The following is a 27,211-nucleotide window of genomic DNA, read 5'->3' as shown; positions in this document are numbered from 1 at the left end:
GCGCCATCGAGGCCGCCGAGAAGGTACGTTTGTGTGTTTAATTGTTTATCTCGTCGGTGCACAAAACATTGATTATCAACAATAATTGATATTTCATTGTTAATCGTTATTGGATAGAGTAAACTAACGTTTGTTGAATGTGTTTATGTGTTTATCTTCTATTTATTCTATTTAAGTACCCTTTATTTGTACAAATAACATTACATTTTACCTGTAAAATTACAAATAAATTAAGGGTTAATTAATAACTAGATAATAAACACACGGTATTCATTTTTATGTTTACGGAATGATAATTGAATCGCATTTTTATTTAAACAGCAGTCGGTTAACTCAGTTAACTGCATTTTATTCTGGGTGTCATTTTACCTAGTGAAGTGAGTGAAAAAATTCGTACTTTAAATGTTTTCGGGTCTTGAAATTGAAGGTTTGATCAATTATAATTAGAACAGCTAGTGGTGCTAGATAATAAATTACAAAAGACATATTTACCACTAACTTTACGATACTCTTATTGCACATAATGCATTGTCACCTAGTTATCACGTTATCAGTGCTAAAATGTGATATCGTTCATAAAACAGTTAGGTATTAAAATAGGAATTTTGCCGCGGCTGTAAATACGATACCAAATTAAAAATGTAATAAATACTCGTACCTACATTATTAGTTGGTATATTTGGCTCACGTGCAATACGGGACGTTTTTTGGTAAGGAACTTGCTTCTGACTTAGGGCCTTGAAACTATTAATGTCCAACTTGTTATTGCTAATCATTCACATTGGTCAGATGATAGCGTTTATCTTCATGGTGATAGCGTAATAATGACAGTCACTATTACCTAATAGTGGGGTTGTTTAAATTTAAAGCGCAATTCGAGATAAACATCTTTTCGAGGTTTTTGACATGAAATTTAATTTCTTGTCCATGGTGACCATGACTTACGACTAAAGACCATGAAACTATTATCCTGTTATTGCTCATTCACATTACTAAGATGGCGTTTATCCACACGACAACGAGATAATGACAGTGTGTCTCTATTTCAATCGCGCGGTATTACATAAATGCTTGTTTTATCAATAATTCCATCCGTCATACGACACCTAATGAGCAAAGGTCTCCACGTCCGGTTTTGCCTTGACTTTACTCAACGGAGCCGTACAGAAAACTTCTTTGAGATATTATTATTTTCAGGATGGTGAAAGTACAAGTGAAGCAAGGCTGGCTGGATGGTGGCAGGCGGGAGGTGGTGACCAAAGATGGCTACTACTACAGCTTTAAAGGCGTGCCCTACGCCGCGCCGCCCGTCGGCAAGTTGAGATTCAAGGTATTATGATATGATATCAGTTATCAGCCTACATTATTATCATTCAATAGTCTGCATCTGCAACTACTCCGAACAGTAGTTGAGGCACATCAGTCTAGAGATATAGTAACTAAGTATTATTTAAAAAATAAATTAAAACCAAAATATTACTTTGCTAATCCGCGAAAAGATAACGTGCTAGTTAATCAGTGCTAACCCGTTATACTTACATGCGTATTTTTTACATGCAATTAATGTTCCCACACGGATCCGTTGCTGCACGTCAGACCGTCAACAACTCCTGAGGATGCCTCGTAGAGAGGCGAAACACGTGTCGAGTATTATTCTTTTGGTGGTGGTTTGTTATATTTATTTGCGTATTTATTATTGCGGTGGGAGGATGGGAACATTAATTGCATGTAAAAAATACGCATGTAAGTATAACGGGTTAGCACTGATTAACTAGCACGTTATCTTTTCGCGGATTAGCAAAGTAATATTTTGGTTTTATATACATGAATTTCCGCAAAGTAACGCATGATTCTATTCACTATTTAAAAAATAAATGTCTCGAGACGAATAAATTACCTATGTTTGTTTATTCATATTTTCGTTATAGTACCCGTGATTATATTTAGCAATTCTAATCAAATGTAAAAGATTTCTCTTTGCTCTTAATTTTAATTCAGGCGCCTCAACCTCCGCTACCCTGGGATGGAGTCAGAAGCACAACCGAACACGGCCCAGTGTGCCCTCAACAAGACATCTTCACCCAAGAGTTCATACCAGGCAGCGAGGACTGCCTCTACCTCAACGTATACTCCCCGGACCTCGAGCCGAGCCAACCCCTTCCTGTCATGGTCTTCATCCATGGAGGTGGCTACAGAAGCGGCTCTGGAAACGACTCCCACTACGGACCTGACTTTTTAGTCAAACATGGTGTAGTCCTAGTCACTATCAATTACAGATTAGAAGCCTTCGGATTCATATGCCTTGACACAAAAGATGTCCCTGGCAATGCGGGGATGAAGGACCAAGTGGCAGCTTTGAAATGGGTCAAGGAAAACATTGCTAAGTTTGGTGGTGATGCTTCTAATGTGACTGTTTTTGGTGAGAGTGCTGGCGGAGCGTCTACTTTGCTGCATGTGTTATCGCCAATGTCAAAAGGATTATTTAAAAGAGCCATTCCAATGAGTGGCGTATCAATTTGTGACTGGTCTGTCGCCTTTGAACCAGCTAGGCGAGCTTTCACGCTCGGAAAAATTCTCGGATTTGAAACTGATGATCCAGAAAAGCTTCTCGAGTTCTTGCAAAGTGTTCCTGCTGAGAAATTAGTGCTAACCAACCCCTGCGTTGTGAGTTTGGAAGAAAAATCGAACAACATTTTGAAAATGTATCACTTCACACCGGTCGTCGAGAAGAATCTTGGCCAAGAGTATTTCATGATCGAAGAATCATTAGAAATTTTGAAAAAAGGAACCGGCAATGAAGTAGACGTATTTATCGGACATACTAGTGAAGAATGTCTCATTGGAATAGAACCTTTGGAAAATTTCTTATTGAACGATTATAACAGATATCCAGAAATATTGGTACCGAGGGAACTTCTTTACAAATCCAGTGCGAATACCGTTTTGGTACTGTCTGATAAAATACGTAAGCACTACTTTGGAAATAAACCGATAAACAATGATATAATGAAGGAGTTTATACAATATGTCAATGATGCATGTTTTGTTTATAACATACACAGGACTCTTGATCATTTATCCAAAATTAAGAACAGCAAGACATACTTCTACAGATTCTCTTGCATTTCTGAAAGGAACATATTTGGTGCTGCAGGTGCGAAGTACGGAATCTCTGGAGCCAGTCATCTGGATGACTTGATGTATCTGTTTCAGGCCAACTTTGCAAACGTACCAATTGACAAGAATAGCAAAGGCTATCATATGATCCAGTTAGCGTGCAAGGTTTTCACCAATTTTGCTAAATATGGGTATGTACATAACTATGAAGGTCATGTTTAGTTACTTTACGTATCTAGAAACAAATTAAAAGTGGAAAAATTCACTGTCTTGGGTGTGACTTGAACTTGAACATGGAAGAGCACCGGGCTGGCGATGGCGGTCGTGGGTTCAAGTCCCACCCAAGACAGTGAATTTTGCCACTATTCATTTATTTCTAAGTTTAATAGCATCGTTTCTGACGAATGGTTCATCTTTCGCAGGCGTTTCTGCTTGATACAAAATTAATTTTGAGTACCTATCTCGAATAAAACAAATTATTTCCTGTTTTTGCGTTCTACTTGCGGGTGCATTTAGTTTTTCCGGTCACAGATAAAACTTGGTTGTTGTTTTATGCCGCTTTACAACGAGCCACAAGGAAAATACAAGCACAATTTGTATGCGAAAGCAAGTTTAATGTTATAAATTTCAGAATGTCGTTTCTAAAGGTTATAATAATGATTGAAATTTGAGATTGTTTCTAAAGTAAATTTTAGAAGCGCTTCAACCTAAGTTGAAGTCACATAATTTAATTGCCCTTTTGGAAAGGCCCTTCCCTGTATAAAGTATAATATCAAAAAGGTGTAGGTATAATTGTCCGTCTTATATACTAAGCTAACTCGGCACAGACTGAAGTGACAAAGTGTGAGAAGGTCATTATAAACGTCCTATTTTCATAGTAATTTGACATTTACGGCACTGCGACACTCTGTCACTGCAAAAATGAAAAATGAAAATGAAAAAATGTTTATTTGTTAACAATAGAGGGTAGGTACAGTTGTAAAGGTTGGAGTCTTCTAGTAAGTATAAAATACCTGTGACAGAAGACTCCGCTCTTCCAAAAGCTGTGAAGAATTTGTCTGATTCTAACAGGTAGGTACCTAATTCATATTACTTTATTTTTGTTTTCAGCACCCCCACTCCCGATGCTTCATTAGGCGCTGTAGTTCCCCCCTACAGCAACTCTGAGAGCTACGTCGACATCTCCGATGCCCTTCGAGTAGGACAATCACTGGACGCCGACGTAGTAGCCTTCTGGAAGGACGTGTTCGATTCAGCTGGCGTCGAATTTTGAGATTTCTGTACCTCTTTTCTGACCAAACTAAGTGTATGGGCTGTTAGTGTCACATACATCAATTATATTCTGTTGGTTGCTTGACATAATGATAACTCACAATATTGCTGAAAATAAACACTTTATTGATACGAAAATACTGACTATAAAAGCGCGATATTATGAATGATAGTGCTAATGAGGACACGCGTGATAGGTTCTAATGTTGAACGTGTACTGACTCGTATTTTATTGCTTTACGGAATTGTAATTTCGCTGAGATGGCAATGTGCGGTATGTAGACCGTACACTAAGTTTGCACCTTATGTATATGTCGTAGTCAGATCGTATAATCCGCCGTATTACGTTACGGCTAGCCGTTTTCAAAAACAGGGGCGTTTTGAAATGCGGCGGTTCGACGATTAGCCGGATTGTCATTGCGATACGTTCTTCAATTCTACGTTTTTACGTTTCTACGTTTAGCCGCATCGTACTACTATTTAGATTGTAGAGTGACCAGTTCTTTCGGTCGCCTACTTAACCGGAGTTTGACAATGTTTGCAATTTAATTTATTTTTACCATGGTCCCACCGCACTATGTGTGTTTCTTTTCCAAATATTTCCTTCACAACTTAAATAGACGGAGCCCCGCAAAGCGGAGGCTTTGCGGGGCTCCTATTTTTGGACGGTTTGCCCTTCGGGCATCTGAAGCTACCTAACGAACCTAACCTACTTACCTACCTACGCTTTTTTCCCCAAAGTGTAATGTTTTCATGGACGTCTCACTAAATCAATAGGTAGGTAGGTTAGGTTCGTTAGGTAGCTTCAGATGCCCGAAGGGCAAACCGCTCAGAAATAGGAGCCCCGCGCGGGGCTCCGTCTAGTTAAGTTGCGAAGGAAATGTTTTTTGAAAAGAAACAGTCCGACGAATTCCAGATTTAATAGACACCCCAGCGTTTTTCATAGTTTGTTGTTGTTATGTCAGGCAGCGCCACGAGTGTTAAAAATGGGAACTAAAAACTGTCAAAGCGGCGGCTAATGACTCGCTGTATTACATTACGGCTAGCCGTGTTGAAGAACGTATGGCGCCGAATACACTCCGGCGGATTCTCATTCAGCCGCATTCAATCCGGCTAATCGTTGAACCGCCGCATTTCAAAACGCCCCTGTTTTTGAAAACGGCTAGCCGTAATGTAATACGGCGGATTATACGATCCGACTGCGACATATACATATTCCGTAGATTTGACGTACTTACTTCTTGGAAAGAAAACTTAGCGTGATCGGACTCTAAAGGTGACGTTCGGAAGTAGTAGTAGTAGTAATCACTTTATTGTACACAACACAGGTGTACATAATATTTACAGAAATAAAGGTACAAAGGCGAACTTATCCCTGTAAGGGATCTCTTCCAGCTAACCGTCGAGTAGATGAGGGGAGAATTCAAATTAGATAGACAAACTTACGGAAGTCACGGAATGAACGTCATAATAATAGCGCACTAATGCGGCGGCGAAAGTCACTCATTTTATCAAGGAAATTGACAGATACAGAAGCGGCAGTAACGCGACTACAGTTGATATCTGAACGTTACCTTAAGAAGTATTTATGATTTACTCTCTGGGTCGGTTCTTCGTTTGTTTTTAAACATTGTTGATTATTGTAATTTTATTTATTTAATATTTGGAATGTGTATTTTTTTTTGCTTTAGGTACCTACCTGATTTATACCTGCATAACATTATTTTCAAGGAAAAAGATAATAACATTAAAATATGCATGTCATTGAACTCATTGTATAGCTCATGGAGTACCTCATACATATCACATAATCTAATATATTATTATGTATGTGTCTAATCTCTATCAAGTTTAGTAGTAGTAGTAATCAATTTATTATACACAACACAGATTTACATAAAAAAAAAATTTTTTTTTTAATATTATGCATTATAATTATAACACCGAATCTCTTTGGTTTGATTTCAATGCCAAAATTTCGATTACATCAGCCATATCAAACCCAAATATTCATCTAATAACTTCTATTTCATTTGCTAGCAAAGCATGAAATAAGCAATTCAATGTAGACGTAAAACAAATATTTGGAATTAATCAGAGGGCCTACCGTGAACCACGATCGACGTTTTGCCTCCCCGTCACACTTACGTACGATTTTACAAGTGCGACAGAGAGGCAACATAGTTCGCGGTAAGCCCTCTGTAGCGACTCGAAATGAGTAGCGGATTAGTAAAGCGAGTCATGCGTCGAATTTTGATGAATATACTGTTTCAAACCAAATGTTTACTTATACAGTATACACGAATATCATTATTAAAGATTATGTACTTATACCTATACCAAAGACATATGTAACTTCGTATAAGATGAATAAAGTCTAAGGAAAAAACGTGCCTCGGAAATCAAGAAAAAGTCATTCTCGGATAGATGGCGCACACACCTTTGGCCTATGGTCGGCTAGATGGCGTGACACCGTTTCATATTTAACAATTTTAACACATAGGTAGATATCAGTGAATGAACATGGGTCAAATTGATATAAAAATAATAAAATCATTTATCCATATATATATACATTTTTTTGATAATTTTATACGTTTTCATTATGAGTTTTAGTCGTGTGTCGATAGATGGCAGTAAATTTACTGTGACTACAAAATTTAATATGACAGGACCCCTCTATACTATCTATTGTCTTTGCCTATACCTACTATGTGCAAGGAAATCCAATACGGGCGGGCAAATACTTATACATATACAATTTATCCGTGTAATCAGTAATTAAGAAAAAAAACAACGGGTTACACTCCGGGAGTGCCGGCAGAAGTGAAAACTCAACGACATTGTAACTCAAAATATTAATAACAGCGCCATCTATTGTAAAATGTGTGCAGCAGTATGTATAATTGAGGTTAACGCCATCTAGCCTTATTTCGTCGCATTTCTTGAAACCCCTAAGCACATCACTGTGAGTACTACAGTTATATTAATACCAGTTTGAGGGAAACTCACTAGATGGCATTTAAATCAAAGACAATGACATCGTCCGTCACACGTGACGTCACGCAAGCGCCCTGCGCCGCCTACACGAAACAGCAGGGTCAGGCATACATTTTCGCCGCGCGGTAGATAGAGAGGGTTACGCCTTACGCTGTCTCGAGTTTAACATTTTTTACCACCTCAAAAAGGGCACAGCGCCGCTAAAGAAGTTTTCACTTCAAAAATATTTCTTTTTAAATTACACTTAATTATGACGCCGTAATTAATTTTTGAAAAATTACCGAGCAGCAATGTACTACAAACATTACGAGACATAACCATAACATGACATTACGAGATACGAGCTTAATAAAAGTTTTAAAGAGCTCGTATCTCGTAACTTGTGTGTTGCTTTATGGTGCCCTATTGATATGCCGAAAAAAAATACGCCGATTTTTGTTTCGCCGACAACGATTCGCAGACGGGTTGTTTGGCAGAGTAACGATTCGCCGAATCTCGTTACGCATAATAGTCGTTTGCGAGAGCAGTCAATAAGCAGAACATTGATACGCATATTTACTATTCGTAGAATAATCATTTAGTAACTGTCATAATTACCCGAGAAACCATTGGTCGAAACACAATAGGTCGAATGTTCATTTGGCATTAATATTGACTGTTCGTTTTTTTAGCATTAGAAATAAAAACTTTTTACAAAAAAAAGCAAACCGACTTCAAAAAGGATGAAATAAAATATTATCCTTTTTGAAGTCTATGCGTTACCAACTGATATGTTTGAAGTCGGTGCCAAGCCAAATTTTGAAGCATACCATGATTTTGGTGCGATTCGATAAGGATGTACCTACGTTGGATTGCCTTACACGACGACAATGAACGTACTTTCTGTAGGTACAGTCGACGTTAAAAATATGTTTACACTTTTCGCCTTAATTCAAAGGAGTAAGGTGCAAAAGTGTAAATATATCTTTGACGTCGATTGTATCTAAAGCCCCCTCCAGACTATGCGCGTGAATCGCGGGCGAAGCCGCGAACGCGAGTGTGGAGTCGATTTCGCAGGTCTGCGTTCAGGACTCCACACTCGCGTTCGCGGCTTTGCGCCGCGATTCGCGCACGAGTGTGGAGGAGGCTTAAGAACACATCTCAGAACACACGATCAAACCTTCTTGGCGCAGTCTGTACCATGTTTGTCGGCACATTAGTGGAAATCCAATGCATTTTTTTTCGTCGTATTTTTTAAAGAGCATTTTTTACATTAGCCTTGAAAAGGCGACAAAGAGGCAGACCAAATTACTTACACATTTGTAATAGTTATTAGTGCAGTTCTAATGGGATTTATAGCCATAAAGCTGATTATTTTGACTGGTATTGTTACTACTTGGCTTGGCACCGACTTCAAACATATCAGTTGGTAACGCATAGACTTCAAAAAGGATAATATTTTATTTCATCCTTTTTGAAGTCGGTTTGCTTTTTTTTTAAAAAGTTTTTATTTTTCCATTTTTAGTTTTAACGCATTGTTAAGAGCGCGACGCATGAATGAAAAACAAGATCATGTTTAACACTAAATTCGTGTACCTATTACTTTAATAAATATGTATGTAATCAGGAATTTTCTCGAGTCCGTCTGGGAAATTATAATTCCTGTCACTACTACACTAAATCCATCCTCCGCCCCGCCACTGGCCCAATCCCTCAACGCCCCGATCACTCAACCTCACAGCGCATCAACCCCTGATCCAGGAACCCCTCGACCCTGAACCAGGAATTTTCTCGAGTCCGCCTGGGAAATTATAATTCCTGTCAACTAAATCCATCCGCCCGCCCCGCCACTGACCCAATCCCTCAGCCCCCCGATCACTCAACCTCACAGCACATCAACCCCTGATCCAGGAACCCCTCGATCCTGAACCAGCAACCCTTCAACCGCCATTCCCCGACCCGTTAATCTCTGACCCCTTAACTCCTAACCCTAACCCCCGATCAGTAGCCTTACCAGCTTACCACGAGTTTGACATTGATATATTCGCTAGCATGTGTGTAACTTACTTCCTATGCATCTCGCTCGTACTAACCTTAGTGTGAGCGAGATGCATAAAAAGTTACATTTAGATGCATAAGACGTTAGCAAATATGTCAATGTCAAACTCGTGGTAAAGGTAAGGTACAGTTGCAGTACATCAAATTGGTGGTTTTCGGAAGCAAATGCTCCAGTTACTTTAGAAAACCCCGAAATCACTTAACACGTGCCTTTAAAAATTGAGGAGTTCCCTCAATTCCTCATAGATTCCATCATCAGACCAGAACCAAAAATAATACGGAAACACCTTGGAGGTAACTTCTTCCAAACAAAAAAAGAATTACTCAAATCGGATCACAGGTGCCGGAGTAATCGGTGAACATACTTACATTTAAAGAAATCATCATCATTATCATCAAAATAATCATCATCATCAGGTCTACTTCATCAAATTAGTGGTTTTCGGGAGAAAATGCTCGAGTTGCTTAAGAAAACGCCCAAAACACCATGCATGTGCCTTTAAAAATTGAGGAGTTCCCTCAATTCCTCATAGATCCCATCATCAGAACAGAACCAAATTAAAATGGGACCAACTCGGAGGTAGGTCCTTTCAAACAAAAAAAGAATTACTCAAATCGGACTACGGATGTCGGAGTAATCGGTGAACGTACATAGAAAAAAAAAAAAAAAAAAAAATAGCCACAACCGAATACAGAACCTCCTCCTTCTATGAAATTGAAGTCGGTTAAAAAGGTAAACAATCTTGACGTGTCTTTGAATTGAAAAACTCTTTTTAAAAATAAGTCATGGCAAATATGTAACATTCACGAATCTAATACGATCATTTATTTTCTTCTGCTTTCATAAGTAATACTTAGTTACTGATTTTTAAAAAGCGTTTTTCAATTTAAAGACATGTCAACGTCGCTTACCTTCTTTCTAATGCTAAAAAAAACGAACTATAGCAGAACTTCTCTCTTATTTATGACTAGACTATGATATGGCTAACCTACACAACAACTTTTAGTTTGAGTCTGATAAACATGGTTTTAGATACATTTAATTATATACTTATTTTCACGTAGGTAGGTATACAAATGACCATACAATTAAAATCTACGTTGCATAGATACAATATACCTACCTATGCTTTTGTTCATATTTAGGTTAAAAATTGATTAAAACCCAAACCAGAAGCAATCACCTACTAGTTTGTTTATGGCACAAACTAACAACGGCAGCAGGATGTAAGTATGTGATTCTTAGGTAGTCAACGACTCATATGTAAAATGTGAAACGTTATTCGACTAAACATTGCTTAAACGAAACGATTACTTTGCCAAATGGAAATCGTCCAATAATAGTTCTGCGATTTTACACAGAAGCAAACTGAACGGTATGTGAACCAAGAGTCTACGTAACGTTAGTTGACCGAAAGTTACATTTACAAATAAATAACTTTGCGAAACGATGTTCGGCGAATCGTTGTCGGCGGATCGATAATCTGCTAAAAGTTTTTCGGAGAATCATTAGGTACCCGTTGCTTTATATTTCGGGCCGAATTATTTTGTATGGTAAATAAATTTCTAAGCAAAATATATCTGAATAATACTTCTAAGGTCGAATTTAAACTATTGTGAGACATATTGACATTGAATAATTTTACGGTTTAGACTCACTTGTTTTTAGTCACTCGCGCGACATGTTTCGGAGAACCTAGGTATCCTTTCTTAAGCACTGACAGTACTAAAACAACACACAGTACAGTGTACAGTGTTCTGAAGCAGTGACTAAAAACAAAGTGAGTCTAAACCGTAAAAATATTCAAACTTCTAAGGTCCTATGCTAACCACCGTTTAAATTTAATATTCACCCATATTGAATTTACACACTACACAAATTATATTTGGTGATTTTGGGGTCGTGATCTTAGGTTGCAAAAATATGGTAAGATGGTCATACTGAACAAAATTTCACCACTTGTGAATCACCAGTAACGCAGCTGCGGTTGCCATCCGAATGTACCGTAAAACGGGGTGAGTAGGTTTCGCGGGGAGAGGTGGGTTATGAATGGGGAGAGAAGGTTTGACAGGGGGGTGAGAAAGGATTTTAAGGCTACTGCTACAAAAATAATGTATTCCAATTTAAAATGGAGCTATAGTAATACGCATAATAAAAAAAATCGATCCAACAATCTTCCAAAATCACCTTTGTATGAAAACCCCTCTCACCCCAAATACGAGGCACTACGGGGTGAGGCGGGTTTTCCTCTTTATCGTCAAAGTTATGAAATGGAACTACCCAAAATAATGATGAATACAAACGTCCGGAACACTTATTATATACCTACACCATTCAATTTTCATATGTAAAAGTAAAATGTTATCGAGGTTTGAATTTCAGTTTTGACCCTACTCACCCCATTTTACAATGTTGCAATGACAATGGCTGCTGCAGCCTCGATCCGAACATAACCTTTAATGCTTCTATTGTTTCCTTGAATAAACTACTTTCCATTGTCAAGTTTATGACCGTTTGTCCAAAGTCCTCTCTTTACTACGAATAATTATGAAATGTCGATATACTTAATGAACAATGATATATGTTAATGTAATCAGGACGAAGGTATTCAATGCAAATATTATCATTCAATATGCATATATTAAGTTTCCGTAGCTGTATCACTTTAACTTTGACCGTTGCTGGTTTAACCGCGTTTTATGAAATTATTTCGATAATATTTAAAACAAGCAATAAAATATTAAAACATATTTATATAGGGTCTATCGCGAATTTATTTTGTTAAATTTATTTTCATAGACTTCGTTCGGTTACAAAAATCTCTAGTTTGACAATTTGCTGGGACATCAGGCTCATATCAGTTATCCGCGACCACAACCTGTAACCTGCGTTGAAACGTCAGAAATAAAGGTAACAAAATAAATTCGCTTCGAGATAGACCCGATATAAATATTTCATTACACAAACGGTCTACCGCTATATAATTTAATTGTTTTTTACCTTGAATTCCGACGTTTCAGTTGCACCAGCTGTGGTCACGGAAAGACTCAAACGCCGAAATTTAAACGAAACCGAACGAACGAACGAGCTGAAAGTTCGGAATTTAAGGTAAAAACAATGAAATTATATCGCGGTAGACCCGTTTGTGTAATTAAATATGTGTACAAAGTTTAAAGTCCGATATAAATATGTTTAAATATATGCTCAAAAGTTTTAAGAAATAAAATAGACTAATAACTAATAATCGATTCTTAGTTATATATAAATTTTGAAATCTAATTCAGGTTTCGAATATAAAATGGTTAAAGTTAGTGTAAGTGAAGGCGTGTTAGAAGGTACCCATGAGAAAAACGAATATGGCGGCACTTTTTATAGTTTCAAGGGAATCCCGTATGCTGAGCCGCCACTAGGAGACTTGAGATTTAAGGTAAGGGTCATCAACTCATCATACCGCTGGAGAGACGAAGGGCAGAAAGACCTTAGCTAACTCGGCGCCGCTGACTGGACAGAAACGGCTTTGGACAGAGTAGCATGGCGGTTATTGGTGTCGGAGGCCAAGATCCACTTCGGGTCGCTGCGCCACAGCAGCAAGTAAATCATCATCATCATGGTGTCCTTTTGGTGATCCAATTTTGGATATAGGCCTCTTCCCTCTTCTTTCACTCTTATCGATCTTGTGACATTTTGCAGAGACAGGACATAACAAAAGGACAGGACATTTTTTTATGTAACTATTGAACTAGATTACAAAATTTCACGAGAATCGGTTAAGAACATCTGGACATACGAAATCATTTTTGCCTAAGCTGAAACGGAGATCTTCGCTAATTCGCTAACGCTCTGTCAATGGCAAAGCTATGATTATACAGCAAATAGGCCTCATTCATTATTTATGTAAATAGGTACCTACACTCAGCTGCTAAATTGCATGGCCACATTATGAATGTATGCCATTCATAATGTGTCCATGTAATTTAGCTGTAAGTACGTACAGTCACCTGCAATAATATGTTGAACATCGAAGGCCGCAAAAATATCTGACACGATCTTATTTGTAGAGCCATAAGAGCGGGTCACATATTTTTGCGGCCTTCGAAGAATAACATAACATATTATTTCAACATAATAATATTATTGCAGGTGACTGTACGATGCGATAATGAATGCATTGTATAATTATAATTGTCATCATTATTTATGCCTAATTATTGCTCAATAAAGATGATTTTGTGGATTATGTATGTATTTAGTACAGGGACGGGTAGGTAATGAAAAATTTTTAATCTCTTACGGGCAATCGACAAAATTGTGAATAGGCGTACTTATATTTAATTTAGAATTTTATTTTGGGAATAAATCCGCCATTTGTTCATAGTTGTATTTTGTTAAATAAACTTTTTTTTTAATATTCTGTAAACTTTGTATTTTTCTGCAGGCGCCACAACCACCAAAACCATGGACAGGCGTTCGAAGCGCGAAAGATTTTGGTCCAATCTGCTACCAAATGAATCCTATAACAAAAACCCCCTGGGGAAGCGAGGACTGTCTGTATCTCAACATTTACACGCCAAATCTTAAGCCGGAAAAGCCTCTGCCAGTCATGTTTTATATCCATGGAGGCAGTTTTGCCATCGGAGGCAGTAACGATGACATGTACGGACCAGAATTCCTGATCAGACATGATGTTATCTTAATCACCATAAACTACAGACTTGAAGTCTTAGGTTTCCTTGGTTTGGATTCCGAAGACGCGCCTGGAAACGCTGGAATGAAAGACCAAGTACAAGCCATGAGATGGGTTACGAAAAACATTGGCTCTTTTGGAGGAGATCCAGAAAATATCACAATATTTGGAAACAGCGCTGGTGGCGTTTGTGTGTCTTTTCATTTAATGTCGCCAATGACTAAAGGGCTATTCCGCAGAGCGATCATGCAGAGTGGAGCATGCACTTGCTTTTGGTCGATGCCATTTGAACCTCGGGAAGTAGTTTTAGCTTTAGCAAAACAGTTGGGTTGCCATTCGTCTGACAACAATGTATTGTATGAATTCTTCAAAGTCCAACCAGTTGATTCCCTGATCAATCTACAAATACCAACAACGATGGCGATCAAAGCTAAGAATTCTTCTGAAATATATTTCGCAGTCGTAAGCGAGAAGAATTTTGACAATATCGAAAGGTATTGGAGTGGGAATTCATATGATGGTGTCCGAAGCGGGATACACGAGGGAGTCGAAGTAATGAATGGCTATGTGGAGGATGAAGGCATAATGACTGCTATTATGACCTGTAGAAACGACTTTACCGTACTAATGCCAAGATTCAACCAATTTTTAGAAGAATACGTCCCTAGACCAATAACCTGGCACTGTACACTTGTAGACCAATTTGAAGTCGGACGGAAAATCAAACAGTTTTATTTCCAGGACAAGAAAATGACTTTTGAAGTTATAAATGACCTGGTAAGAATGTTTTCTATGGCAGCGATGGTTTACGACATTATTCAATGGCAGAAAATTACCGCTGGCTCTAGTTCGAACAAGTTATACTTTTACCGATTTACTTGCAAGTCGGAGCGGAACATAATGGCGAACATGTTTGGGTATTGGAAGGTAGTGGGGGACAAGAAGACGACGTGTCACGTGGACGACCTGGCCTACCTGTTCCCTTGTAAGGGCCGGATAAAGAGAACGGAGCCGGGCTCGAAGACGTTCCAAATGATAGATAATGTTACTAAATTGTGGACTAACTTTGCTAAATTTGGGTAAGTTTTAGTACTCATCACTTAGTAGGTACTTAATTAGTTATTAAGAAATTAAGAGGTTCTGAAAACCTTGAATATTTTTTATTATGTAATAGCCTAATAGCTCTAAATCTGAATACCGCCAGGCTAAAGTGGGACTGGGTTGGACATGTCTGCCGGATGCATGATGACAGATGGGCCAAAATAGCCACTAGCTGGCATCCCCAGGGTAGTCACGGTAGGTACGGTCACGTGACACCTGTCACGAGTTTAACATTTTTTCCCCATTACAAAAAGTGCACAGCGCCGCTAAAGAAGTTTTCACTTCAAAAAATAGCTCTTAATATTATTACTTACTAGGTAAAAAACTCCTATAAAGGCCTGTAAGTTGATAAAAACGTATTTTTTTTTTCAGAAACCCAACCCCGGATAACAGCCTAGGAGTGCAGTGGACACCATTTACTTTGGAAAAGCAAAACTACTTGGACGTTGGCGAACAATTGCAGCTCTGCGCCAATCCTGAAGACGACCATCTTAAATTCTGGGAGGACATTTACAAGCGTTATTTACCCCGTCGATCGCATATATAAATAAATAATTTATTTATACGACACAGACTAAACATATGTTGACACTGTATTATGTAATTTAAAACATCAATATCCTAGCTTGGGGGTTTATTTAGTGCAGACATCCAATGCAGGGACCGGAACCGGTTTTTCCAAAAACTTCGAAATAACCATATATTTCGAATTATTTTATACTCCAAATGTAGAACTCAGTCGTGTTTTTAGGTAACGACTTCGTATTATTAGATTGCCCAATTCGAAACGAAGTAATTAAAAAAGAATGAAAAAATACCGGTTTCGTTCCCAAGCAAAAAAATATCGGTATCCGATCCCTGATCCAATGTCTTTCCAAAAGACCATCTGGCCTGTCCGCTAACATAATTATATTATTTAGTTATGCTTATATAAATTATGTAAAAAAAAATGTGTGATGTGTATTATGATGTAATTAATGGTTCCCCAAAAGTCCATATTCAAGTTCAAACTATGTTTCAGAGTCTTTTAAAGAAGACACTTGTTTCAGTGTAGTTTGTCTGTGTTGTTCATGTAGATCATGACTATCTCTCTCACTCTTGCCACGGCGACGTAAGCGTTTAGATATTTGATGAAAGAATAAAGTCTCAAAAACCACTCAAATGTATTTATTGATCTTTTGGCAATTTCGACACAATGGACTGTTTACTGCACTAGTGCTGAAAGCTTAATAAAGATCTCTCGCTCGTAAAGCTTCGGTAATTAAATGTGCTTGCATCAGCATAAACGCGGTGTAATCCGCCGGGATCATAAACCACCTGATATTGCTTGAGGTAACACGGGGAGGGGGGATGGCAAACATTCATACATGTTCGCTGCGGGCCTTAAGGATGACTCACATTAGACCGGGCCGTGTCCGGGACGGAGTTTCCGGTGCATCGTTTTCTATGGAAAGCATCACGTGTTCACCTGTCATGTCATAAAAAAGTCAGCGCCGGAAGCTCCGGCCCGGACACGGCCCAGTCTAACGTGAGTCATCCTTGAAGGATCGGGCCGGATCGACTCGACGCAAGTACGATTGCGATTAGAGAAAGTGTGATGGTACTGATGATATTCCAAGATACCGTAATTATTTTATTTTAATACAGAAACAGCAGGTATCGTGTAACTTGATAGAGAATAGGTATGTAGGTATTTGCTTGATGGTCATTAAGAAGTGAATTTTGAATATGCAGGAAACGGCTGACATTGTAATTTTCCTTTAATCACGCATTGCTGTTGCGATTAAAATATCCATACCCGTCACTTATTTTATCATGGAAATTGACTATGCCATCGTCCGTTCCTTCTGCAGTCACAATCAGAATTTATCCATTTGACAAAGACCGTGATAACAGTTTAAGAGACAAATGCAATCTCACCACAGTTCATATTCGCCGCTCTGGCCACGTGGTCCAACTGCCTTTGTCCAGTCGCAAAAAAAGTTCATGTGGTCCGACTGGTAGCACAAAGGCAGTCAATGAGCCAATCAATGAGCTTCCTTCGAACCTTCCACAACTTACTTACAGTCAGCTGCAGATTAACCGACGGGGGTCTGCAGGGGGCTGCATAGAAATTTCTTTGCAGAGGGCTGAAAATATTTCTGCAGCTGTCTGTGCGTAAGACACTAACCACAAGTGATCCCAGCCAAGCCATCCAATATCTATCACGATTCGAGTTATCCGACATGCCAAGTAAGCCACAGTTCGGCAGCCGCCCCAGCCGTATACTCCCTAAAAGGGGGGGTGGGGGGACTCAGGTGCGCTTATAAACTTTACACCGTGTCGACGAAGAATTTCGACATTTTTGCGCTCACATTTTTTACGCTTCTCGAACGATGGAATTTTCGGCAAACTTCGAGGTTGTAGATTATTCACTTGTACTTTTATATATGTGACGTCCCACGGTTAAAGGTACCTTGTGGCAGTTGGCGCTTACGCTATTATTAACGCCCCTCCAATATTATTGCGGCGCTATGCCAGCCGCCATAACTGCCATAAGGTACCTTTTCCCGTGGATTGTTACATATTTCGATTATCTTATCGCGGAATGCTTAAGCTATAAATAACGAATAAAGTCACGCCAGACCGGGCCGGAGCTTCCGGCGCTTCGTTTTCTATGGAAAGCACCACGTGATCACCGATCAGCCGTCATAGAAAATGACATGTCGGACGCCTCCCGGGCACAGCCCGGTCTAGCGTGAGTCATCCTTAAACAACACGTAAACAAATGGACAAGAAGATGCTTGATATTAACTCGTTAAAAAGTTAATGGAATGAGTCGAAAAGTAAGTAAATCTTGATTGCCAAAATTTAATTTAATTGAACATTTTTTTCTATATCTAAGTAATTAATAATTATTATATATAAGAAAAAAATAACTTATGTACTTCGTTTTCATTTCGTTCACATTAAAGCCCGTGATTTCGTTCTAGACTTAATTCTCTGTGGTTCTAGCTGGTTCTAGTCAATCATTAAACTAGCCATGTCGCGCTGTTTTACTAAAACTAAGAATTACGTAATTTAGGAAATCTAAAGTACTTACAGGAATTCAGAAGTTCAACATACCGTCCAACACCTGAAAACAAAAAAAAAACAATTATTTAATTCGATATAAGTACTTCGTATACTAGACATAACATATAAATAAAAGTCCGCAAATTATTCATTATACACAGGTAGAGTTGTAAAATAGAAAACAAAGTTATAAAAATCTCGACTATCGGCCCGATTCGAACTTTAAGATACGTCAATTAATAGATCTAGAAACGATATGGATTAGATCATCATCATCATCATCATCTCAGCCATAAGACGTCCACTGCTGAACATATGCCCTTGGACCTCCATACGTGCCGGTTGGAAGCGACCCGCATCTAGCGTCTTCCGGCGACCTTAACAAGATCGTCTGTCCATCTTGTGGGTGGACGTCCTACGCTGCGCTTGCTAGTCCGTGGTCTCCACTCGAGCACTTTTCGATGGATTAGATATATTATGTTAATGTCAAAACTGACGTTTCTTTAAACAAAAACGTCACTTTTGGAACGGACACATCTAAGCCATATCGTTTCTAGATCTATTAATTGACGTATCTTAAAGATCTAATCTGGCAGTGTTTCTACTATAAATACAGTGTTTGACTCAAGACAAGAAAGTTAGGGCAGTTTCAGACTAGCGTATTTTTATTTTTACGCGCGTATATTTGGCGTATACGGTCGTTCCGGCGGTACGAGCTTATACGCGTGTTACATTTCCCTACATTCGGTTTATCTATACGAGCTTACCCGCGCATACCTATGCATATGCTCGTATAAATCTCTAGTCTGAAACCGCCCTTAGAGAAATAGAAGCAATCTTTTCCAAGTCAAACATTCAATATGCTCTTGCAGATGCAATATAGTACCATGTAGCATTATAGTTTCCTGTCAACATGCAATATGTTAGAGCGGTGGCATTCGAGATACGGAAATTGCACCCCAGAGCAGGGCTCGGAACCGGTATTGGATTACCTGTTAATATCTTTCCAAAACCGTTATATTATTTCGTTCATTAAAAAACCGGTAAATTGATGGATCGTAAACTAAAAAATTACGTTCTCTCTCTTAAGATCAGGGAACGGAATTTTATGGTTCGCAGGGAACGATATAATACCGGTTACTCTTGTTCGGAGACTGTCGTTAAACTCGTTGTCATACGTGAAAGAGATCGCAATACTTACTCGTTCTAAGATCTCGCTGCGATATTTTCAATTTAACCGGTTAATTTCATTCCAGAAAAACGGAAGGCGAACGAATTTGGCATAAATCAGTACAATAGAACAGTTCTTTAACCGGTAACCGCAAACGGAAACGAAATTATTTTCCTTCCCGGGTGAATAAACGAAACCGGTTTCAAAAATCAACGGTTTCCGAGCCCGGCCCCAGAGACGTTGCACCACACGAGGATGAAGATTGCAGCTTCGATGCATCAGTGTCATTGATGAAATTGTGTAGTTGATGTAAGGGCGTCCGCTAACTGGCGAGGATTTCATCCAAATTGTGACGGTCTGTGGGTAAAGATACCTTATAGCGGTTGGTGCTTACGTCGTGTAGCCCCGCTCTAATATTTAGCATTGGAGGGTCGTCAATAATAGGGTATTTGACTGTATTTAAAATAAATCATTTTACAGCATGTATGAAATAAAGCACCAGAAGATTAATAGAGAAACGTAGACAGCAGTTATTTTTAAACACAATTTATACTTTAAAACCCGTATAAAACTATAAAGAGTAATTGATTGTGACGTCACAAGCTAGTGTTTCATATAAACTCCATACTAGCAAAATCGTTTTGAGAGTTCGAAAAAAGAAACTGATTTGACTAGTAGTCAAATACCCTATAGCATAAGCGCCGACCGCCATAAGGTACGGTCAAGGAATTTAATTTCAGTATCGATGTACTTAGTGCATAATTATTTTCCATCGTTTTTTCACGGAATCGTACGAACGTGTCTTGCTATTTCAGTCAGTCTCGGTACAAAAAGTACTAAGGTTGACTGAAGTAGTATGACAAATACAAACGTTTCCGAGAAAATACCATGGAAAACCAGTATGAACTACATCTGTAAGTACCATTCGACGCGACTTTCATATTGATTGTCACTGTGACAAGGTACTATAGTCGATATAGTACGGAAATTAAATTTTTGACTGTAACCTTTACCCGAAAAACGTCACCAATACGTTTTAATCTGGGAATACTAAATGTGGCGTTACTAAATATAGCAACACGTTGAAACCCTTGTGCTAATCATATCATTTTGTGACGAAACTGTTCATACGTAAACAGTTGGGCCTATTTAGGTACCTGTACCTACAGTTACGCTCCACCTATTCCTAAGGCTTTCCGGATTATAATACATGCAGTGTTATTACAATCGGTTATAGAGTCGTACAATCGAAATAACCAGTATAAGCTTTGATTACTAGACCTAGAACTTTTTCTAGCTTAATCGAGTGTTTGACAAATTGAAACTTCGACAAACCGGTTATCGATAAGCAAAGCAAGTCAAAGATAAATATATCGATACGGAACACTTAGCGCCACTTGCACCACCCCACTAACCTGGGGTTAAGTGGTTAAACCGTTTACCCAGTGTCAAATTGTACTGGTGACTATGGTAACTCCAGGTTTAACCGATTAACCCCGGGTTAGTGGAATGGTGTAAGACTCAGGGCTCCGAACCGTTTTTTTTTTAATCCCAAAATAGTCCAATATTTTTAATTATTTTATGCTCTTTACCTAGGACTGAATCATTATATTTAGGTAACAACTTCGTATTATTAGATTGTCCCATTCAAAATGAAATAATAAACCAAAGAACGAAAAATAACATAATAATACCGATATTTTTTGTATAAAGAAAAAACCGGTTCCGAGCCTTGGTGTAAGTGGCGATTAGTAGAAAAATGTTCTTGTTCTGAGATAAAGCCACTGTTCCCCTTCGAATTTCAATTTTAAAGAGACAGATTTCTCCCAAACGTACGGGGATGATATTTTATCCCCTAGAGCTCTATCCGTCATACGACCGTTGAAACGTTTTGAGAAAATAAATGCTGTGCTTTATTCCACTCATTGATTAAAGTGTAACGAATAAAATATAAAACAAAGTGGTTTTTAGGGTTCCGTACCTAAAGGGTAAAAACAGGGCCCTATTACTAAGACTCCACTGTCCATCTGTCCGTCTGTCGGTCTGTCCGTCTATCCGTCTGTCCGTCTGTCTGTCTGTCACCAGGCCCCTATTTCACCAACGTGACAGGTCCGACAATTGTCGACATCACTGTTACTGACGTCACAGGCCTCCATAGGTTACGGTAACCGCTTACCATCAGACGGGCGGTGTGCTTGTTTGCCACCAACATGTTGATAAAAAAAACTCCACTATATCGCCAGTTAATAAGTACTTATTTTGCGAAGCTAATGACAATTGTCGCAAGAAATACGACAATTGTCACGAAATTTCGACACAGAACTCATCTGCTGTCAAGAATTACCGAAAGTTCTTTAAAATCTTGTGACAATTGTCATCATTATCATCATAAACATCGCAAGAGAAATACCTGTTTTTTGCCGATATAATAAAGTTTTTTTTAATAATACAATGATACGGCCCGCCCGATGGTAAGCGATAACCGTAGCCCATGGATGCCTGTGACGTCAGCAACAATGAGACTTGTCGAATTGTCACACCTGTCACGTTGGTGAAATAGGGGCCAGGCTGTATCTCACGAACCGTGATAGCTAGATAGTTGAAATTTTCACAGATGATGTATTTCTGTTGCCGCTATAACAACAAATAATAAAAACAAAATAAAATAAATATTTAAGTGGGGGCTCCCATACAACAAACGTGATTTTTTTGCGATTTTTTGCGTAATGCTACGGAACCCGTCGTGCTCGAGTCCGACTCGCACTTGGCCGGATTTTTTTAAATATTTTTTAAGTTTACTTAATAAAATAATAATGTAATCATCCTTTAAGTGTTGTACTCGTATATTCAGTCCGTAAAAATCAAAAGAAGATTATTCTCATAATTTATATTGTGCTGTAAATTATCGTTTATAGGGGCCTAGCCAAGGTGACGATCGTACATCGACAAACCCCAAACGAAAAGAAAAATGTATCGGGATGACAGATGGGCATTTCTATTTAACTTAGCAAAATTTTTTGTGTTAGAATTAGGATTTTTTATATTATTTCTAGTCATGGTATAATAATATACTCCGCCTGGTACTCTATTCCGAGATTCGCGTATGACCTAACTGACACGGGCCTACGTCATCATGCTGTTTACAGGTTCTCAAACTTTAAAATGTGGGAGAATTTTAACCAACGGTGAAAATTATTTTAACGGCATTAATTTTAAGTTCTTCATGTAGAAACATAGTAAAATAAAACAAATCTAATGTATTAAACTAAACTTTATTTATCTATACAAGACAAACGTATGAAAAACTAATTCACAGTTACACATTAATTACCAAGCTTACGACGTGAAAAGTTTGGAAAACACTGCGACTGCTGACACTGAGCGAGAAGGAAATAACAATTAACACGCGTTCGACAAGGATGACGGTCAGGGCATGAAGTTATCTAGATCCGAATTGTCAAATGTGACAGCGCTATCCTGTGTTGCCAGTAATGTAAACAGAATTACCCGAACGTCTGAAATTTCTTTCGTGAATCGGAAGATATTACTAACGAATAATTAAAAATGACGTGTTATTGTAAAATTTAAGATAAAATACATATAAATGAAAATTATAAAATTATAAAGAAATATTTTAACTTATTAACCATAGGTATAATGTACCCATGTAACATGTTATGTTGAAATAAAGTGGCAATGTTATTGTGACGTAGGCCCGTGTCACTCTGGGAATAGAAGACCATGTTTTATTAGACCATGATTTCTAGTGTTTCTACTCGAGCTCTTTCCATTTTTACTGATAAAAAAGTGTCCCCATTTTTTGGTTCGTTTGGTTACGTTTTCAGTAGTGGCGTTTTTTCTCCTCCAAGCCTACCAAGGCCTCTGGGTAGACTACGAATTGCTTGTACCTCTCACTTAGAAAGTACCTTTAAATAAACCATTAAAGCCCAGTCAATGCACCATTAATCATAACCGGCCATCATTTATCACGGTTGGGACCCCTCACGTATTTACATATTTTGTGCTCCATTTTTTACACTTTTAGTGAAAAATCTGTTTTTTATTACTGCCGGGTGATGTGACACTTTGCACGTCCCATTAGGATGTGTAAAGATTTCTGGCGTGGGTTGAATGTGAACTAAGGTGAACTAGTAATTTTCCTTTGAACCCGGAATAGACGTAGATATCCTTTTATATTCCTACTCAAATAAAAGAGATTAGGTATCGTATAACGTCATATTAACTGCCTAACGGCCAGCGGCGGTAGCACTGTCGCATTTTTATAGCTTGTCACCATGCCTGTGACACGTTCTAACAAGGTAAGTGCAAAACGACATAGTGACAGGCGATAAAAATGGAAACATGCTGCGCCCGCTGGTCACGACATTGCGCGACCGGCTTCGGTTAAGGCGACAACCATAGGCTGGAGCACACAGCGATCGGACCTTTCGTTCCTACAACACAATAACACAAGTACAATAATTTGCAGTTTAATTACAAGGAAAACACAACTTCAATGGCAGGTGACCAAGGAAAATGGCATCCAGCCCCGTGAATATCAAAGCCACATAACTCTGTTTGTCTTCCCACTTCGAGCGGCCCAAATATTTGTCTAAAGCCAGCTTTGGCTTTGAAAAGTGCGGCCCGCGGTCGCGGGGATAAACTGGAGCTGTGCGTGCGGTTGCCCTTTCGTAGGTTTACCGGTTTCTGAATTAAAATATTTGCTTTGTATTTCGCATTAAACCGCATTTATTCGTGATAAACTATATCATACACAAGTATAAAATAACAAAGAAATTTACACATAAAATAAATAAATAGTTTACCACGAAGAAAGAAGAAAGGCCGTCAAGAGCACCCTAAACCGGCGAGCGTGTATGAGGAATGTTATGAAAGTGAAGGAAGCGAAAGAGGTATGTCAAGATCGTAGCAAGTGGAAATCCGTGGTCACTGTCTAGCCCTCCGGGAAATAGGCGTGATTATATGTATGTAAGTATGTTTACCACGAAATGGTCCCGCCTCAGCATAATGCTAACCCAAAAGTCAGCGCTGATCCTCCGGAGAGACCATTTGTGGGTACGCAGCTGTACGACATGGCCCCATCATAAAACTTTGTGAATCATAAAGCGCTGAACGTCTGACATTTTAGTTACTCAGGGATATCAAGAATTAATTTATAGTTTTTATTCAAACCTGTGTTAATCTTGAAAAAAACCAGAAAATAAATTTTATATTGTATGGGTCGGATCGAATCGACCCGATGCAATCTTTAGTATCAGAGTTTGTCAGAAACTTAATATACACAAGTAGGTACTTATTATGTTGCGGAATGCGAGTAACCGACTAGTTTCCAAAGTATTCCATAGAGCGATAGCTCTATGCTTGTTGTAGCACCACCACAGAAGGTAACTTTATCGCATACAGCGGTCGGCGGTCAGACAGGCTCACAGGTCACTTACCTAGATACCTGCTAGACAAATCAATAATGGGGTTGGACAGGTAAAACTAATGCTAGCCCCATCTGTATCATTTCATTCATGGTCATTTTTATTAAGTAGTATTGACCCGAGTTTGTGGTAACTACTGGGAATTATTTTTCCCAGTAGTTACCAGTGATAAAAGGTGGGAAAAAAAATCCCAGTAGTTACCTCTAATATCAACTTGGTGGTAACTTAACTAGGGTTAATAACCTGTAAAATACTTCGACCGGCAACCCTTGTCTAGCCTTTTTTATTAATTTTGCCCCTAAGATCTTTTCGGATGACTGATTAAAATATGACTTAATAATTTCAAGTAAACAATACCAAGTTAATACACATACTCATAAAATAAATATTTTATTCTCACAGAAGTCAGAATCGATCAGATGGATTTGTCTTGGTGGGTTGGTTTGCTGATTTGTTTGATAATATAAGATACAATTTTACAAGTAAAGGTGAGGTTCGAATGTCAACTGCAGCTACATTACTGTAGCGGTGTCGGTGTTGCCGCCTCCGTACCTGTCTATTTCCCTGAGAGTGGAGTTCGTCGCCACATAATTGCCGCGATTATGACGTTCATTCCTTCACTCATTTTTATCAAGGGCATTGACAGATACAGCAGCAGCAACAACGACGCCGCAGTTGACGTCCGAAAGTCACCTAGAAGAACGCCTGCATGTGTCGCTTAAACTTCAAACTCGGGTAAATCCTTTCGACCCTCTCAGCAAATATTCCTATTACCTTTTCTTAATACCAAAATCGCATAATCTGACGGATTTACCCGTTTGAAGTTAAGCGACTCTCATGTGTCCGTGACTTTACGGTTTTTGTAAACTCTTTATGGAATAGAGTCTGTACGTGGTAATCTGTGGTCAACTATATGCCACCATTAGCCGGTTAATACTGCCACGCATACCAGCCATTAAAACTATTGGAAAACTCATTCAATTTTATACCCTATTCCCATGGAACAAATTCTATATTCAAAGGGATTTTTCAATAGCTGTTATGTAAGGGTAGTCTTCTATTTGGCTATTGTTTGATAAGTACAGTCGCCATCAGATATATCGGAGCGGCCAATGTGCTCACAAATATCTGAACACGCCTCTATTCTATTGTTCTATTGTCAAGGCGTTAGAATACGTGTTCAGATATTTTTGAGCTACTTGGCCGCTCCGATATATCCGATGGCGACTCTAAGTACATGTTAGTAACAGGTTCACGGGCGTAGCCAGGGAGGGGGGGGGGGGAGGGGGGGGTTGGGGGTTCAAACCCCCCCCGAAAAGTTCAGAATATTAACATTCATAGAATTAAAATAAGAACAGGCGTGCGGCATATTTCATTGATTACTAACTATTACCTATAGCCTATAGCAAAGACATATGTAACTTCGTATAAGACGAATAAAGTCTAAGGAAAAAACGTGCCTCGGAATTCAAGTAAAAGTCATTCTCGAATAGATGTCGCACACACCTTTGGCCTATGGTCGGCTAGATGGCGTGACGACACCGTTTCATATTTAACAATTTTAACACATAGATATCAGTGAATGAACATGGATCAAAATGATATAAAAATAATAAAATAATTTATCCATATATATACATTTTTTGATAACTTTATACGTTTTCATTTTGAGTTTTAGTCGTGTGTCGATAGATGGCAGTAAATTTACAGTGACTACAAAATTTACAATGACAGGACCCCTCTATACTATCTATTCTTTTTGCCTATAGTATACGGTGGTTTGGATTTTGGATTTCTCCGCCATCGTCGATTATCGGATCGCATCAATTACTTTCTAAGATATGATAAAGGTGACATTCGGGTGGCGACTGCAGCAGCATTATTCTGTTGCAATGTTACTGCTGCAGCACTGTCAATTTTCGTGATAAAATGATGTGTCTGATTTCCATACTAAAAGTAAAAATGTAAAACTGTCTATCAAATTGCGTTTTTTATATCGATAAATTTTCGCGCTCGCTTCGCTCGCGTTTTCAATTACTTTCTAAGATATGACAAAGGTGACATTCGGGTGGCGACTGCAGCAGCATTACTCTGTTGCTACGTTACTGCTGCAGCACTGTCAATTTTCGTGATAAAATGATGTGACTGATTTCCATACTAAAAGTAAAAATGTACCTGTCTATCAAATTGCGTTTTTTATATCGAAAAATGTTCGCGCTCGCTTCGCTCGCGTTTTCAATTACTTTCTAAGATATGACAAAGGTGACTTTCGGGTGGCGACTGCAGCAGCATTACTCTGTTGCTACGTTACTGCTGCAGCACTGTCA

At 38.6% G+C, this 27,211-nt stretch overlaps 3 protein-coding genes across 3 annotated transcripts in view; 2 read left to right on the top strand and 1 right to left on the bottom strand.

Moving 5' to 3' along the window:
* The window catches only part of LOC134794433 (uncharacterized), a 399,097-nt gene that overhangs the window by 315,615 nt on the left and 56,271 nt on the right, over positions 1–27,211 (bottom strand). The window contains exon 2 of the mRNA XM_063766246.1: positions 18,295–18,327. The gene's annotated coding sequence lies outside the window, so the exon portion shown is untranslated. The remainder of the gene's footprint in view (positions 1–18,294; positions 18,328–27,211) is intronic.
* Positions 1,198–4,433, top strand: LOC134794446 (juvenile hormone esterase-like). Its single transcript, XM_063766261.1, has 3 exons — positions 1,198–1,330; positions 1,999–3,308; positions 4,228–4,433. Exons 1-3 carry the CDS (start codon positions 1,199–1,201, stop codon positions 4,388–4,390), a joined length of 1,605 nt encoding a protein of 534 aa, XP_063622331.1. The 5' UTR covers position 1,198; the 3' UTR covers positions 4,391–4,433.
* Positions 12,694–15,784, top strand: LOC134794441 (juvenile hormone esterase-like). The gene is made up of 3 exons (XM_063766253.1): positions 12,694–12,854; positions 13,863–15,190; positions 15,585–15,784. Exons 1-3 carry the CDS (start codon positions 12,726–12,728, stop codon positions 15,757–15,759), a joined length of 1,632 nt encoding a protein of 543 aa, XP_063622323.1. The 5' UTR covers positions 12,694–12,725; the 3' UTR covers positions 15,760–15,784.

Source organism: Cydia splendana, chromosome 10 (genome assembly GCF_910591565.1).
Source record: "Cydia splendana chromosome 10, ilCydSple1.2, whole genome shotgun sequence".
Lineage (NCBI taxonomy): Eukaryota > Metazoa > Arthropoda > Insecta > Lepidoptera > Tortricidae > Cydia > Cydia splendana.
The sequence above is the reverse complement of the archived record's forward strand: the minus strand, read 5'-3'. Positions and strand labels throughout refer to the sequence as shown.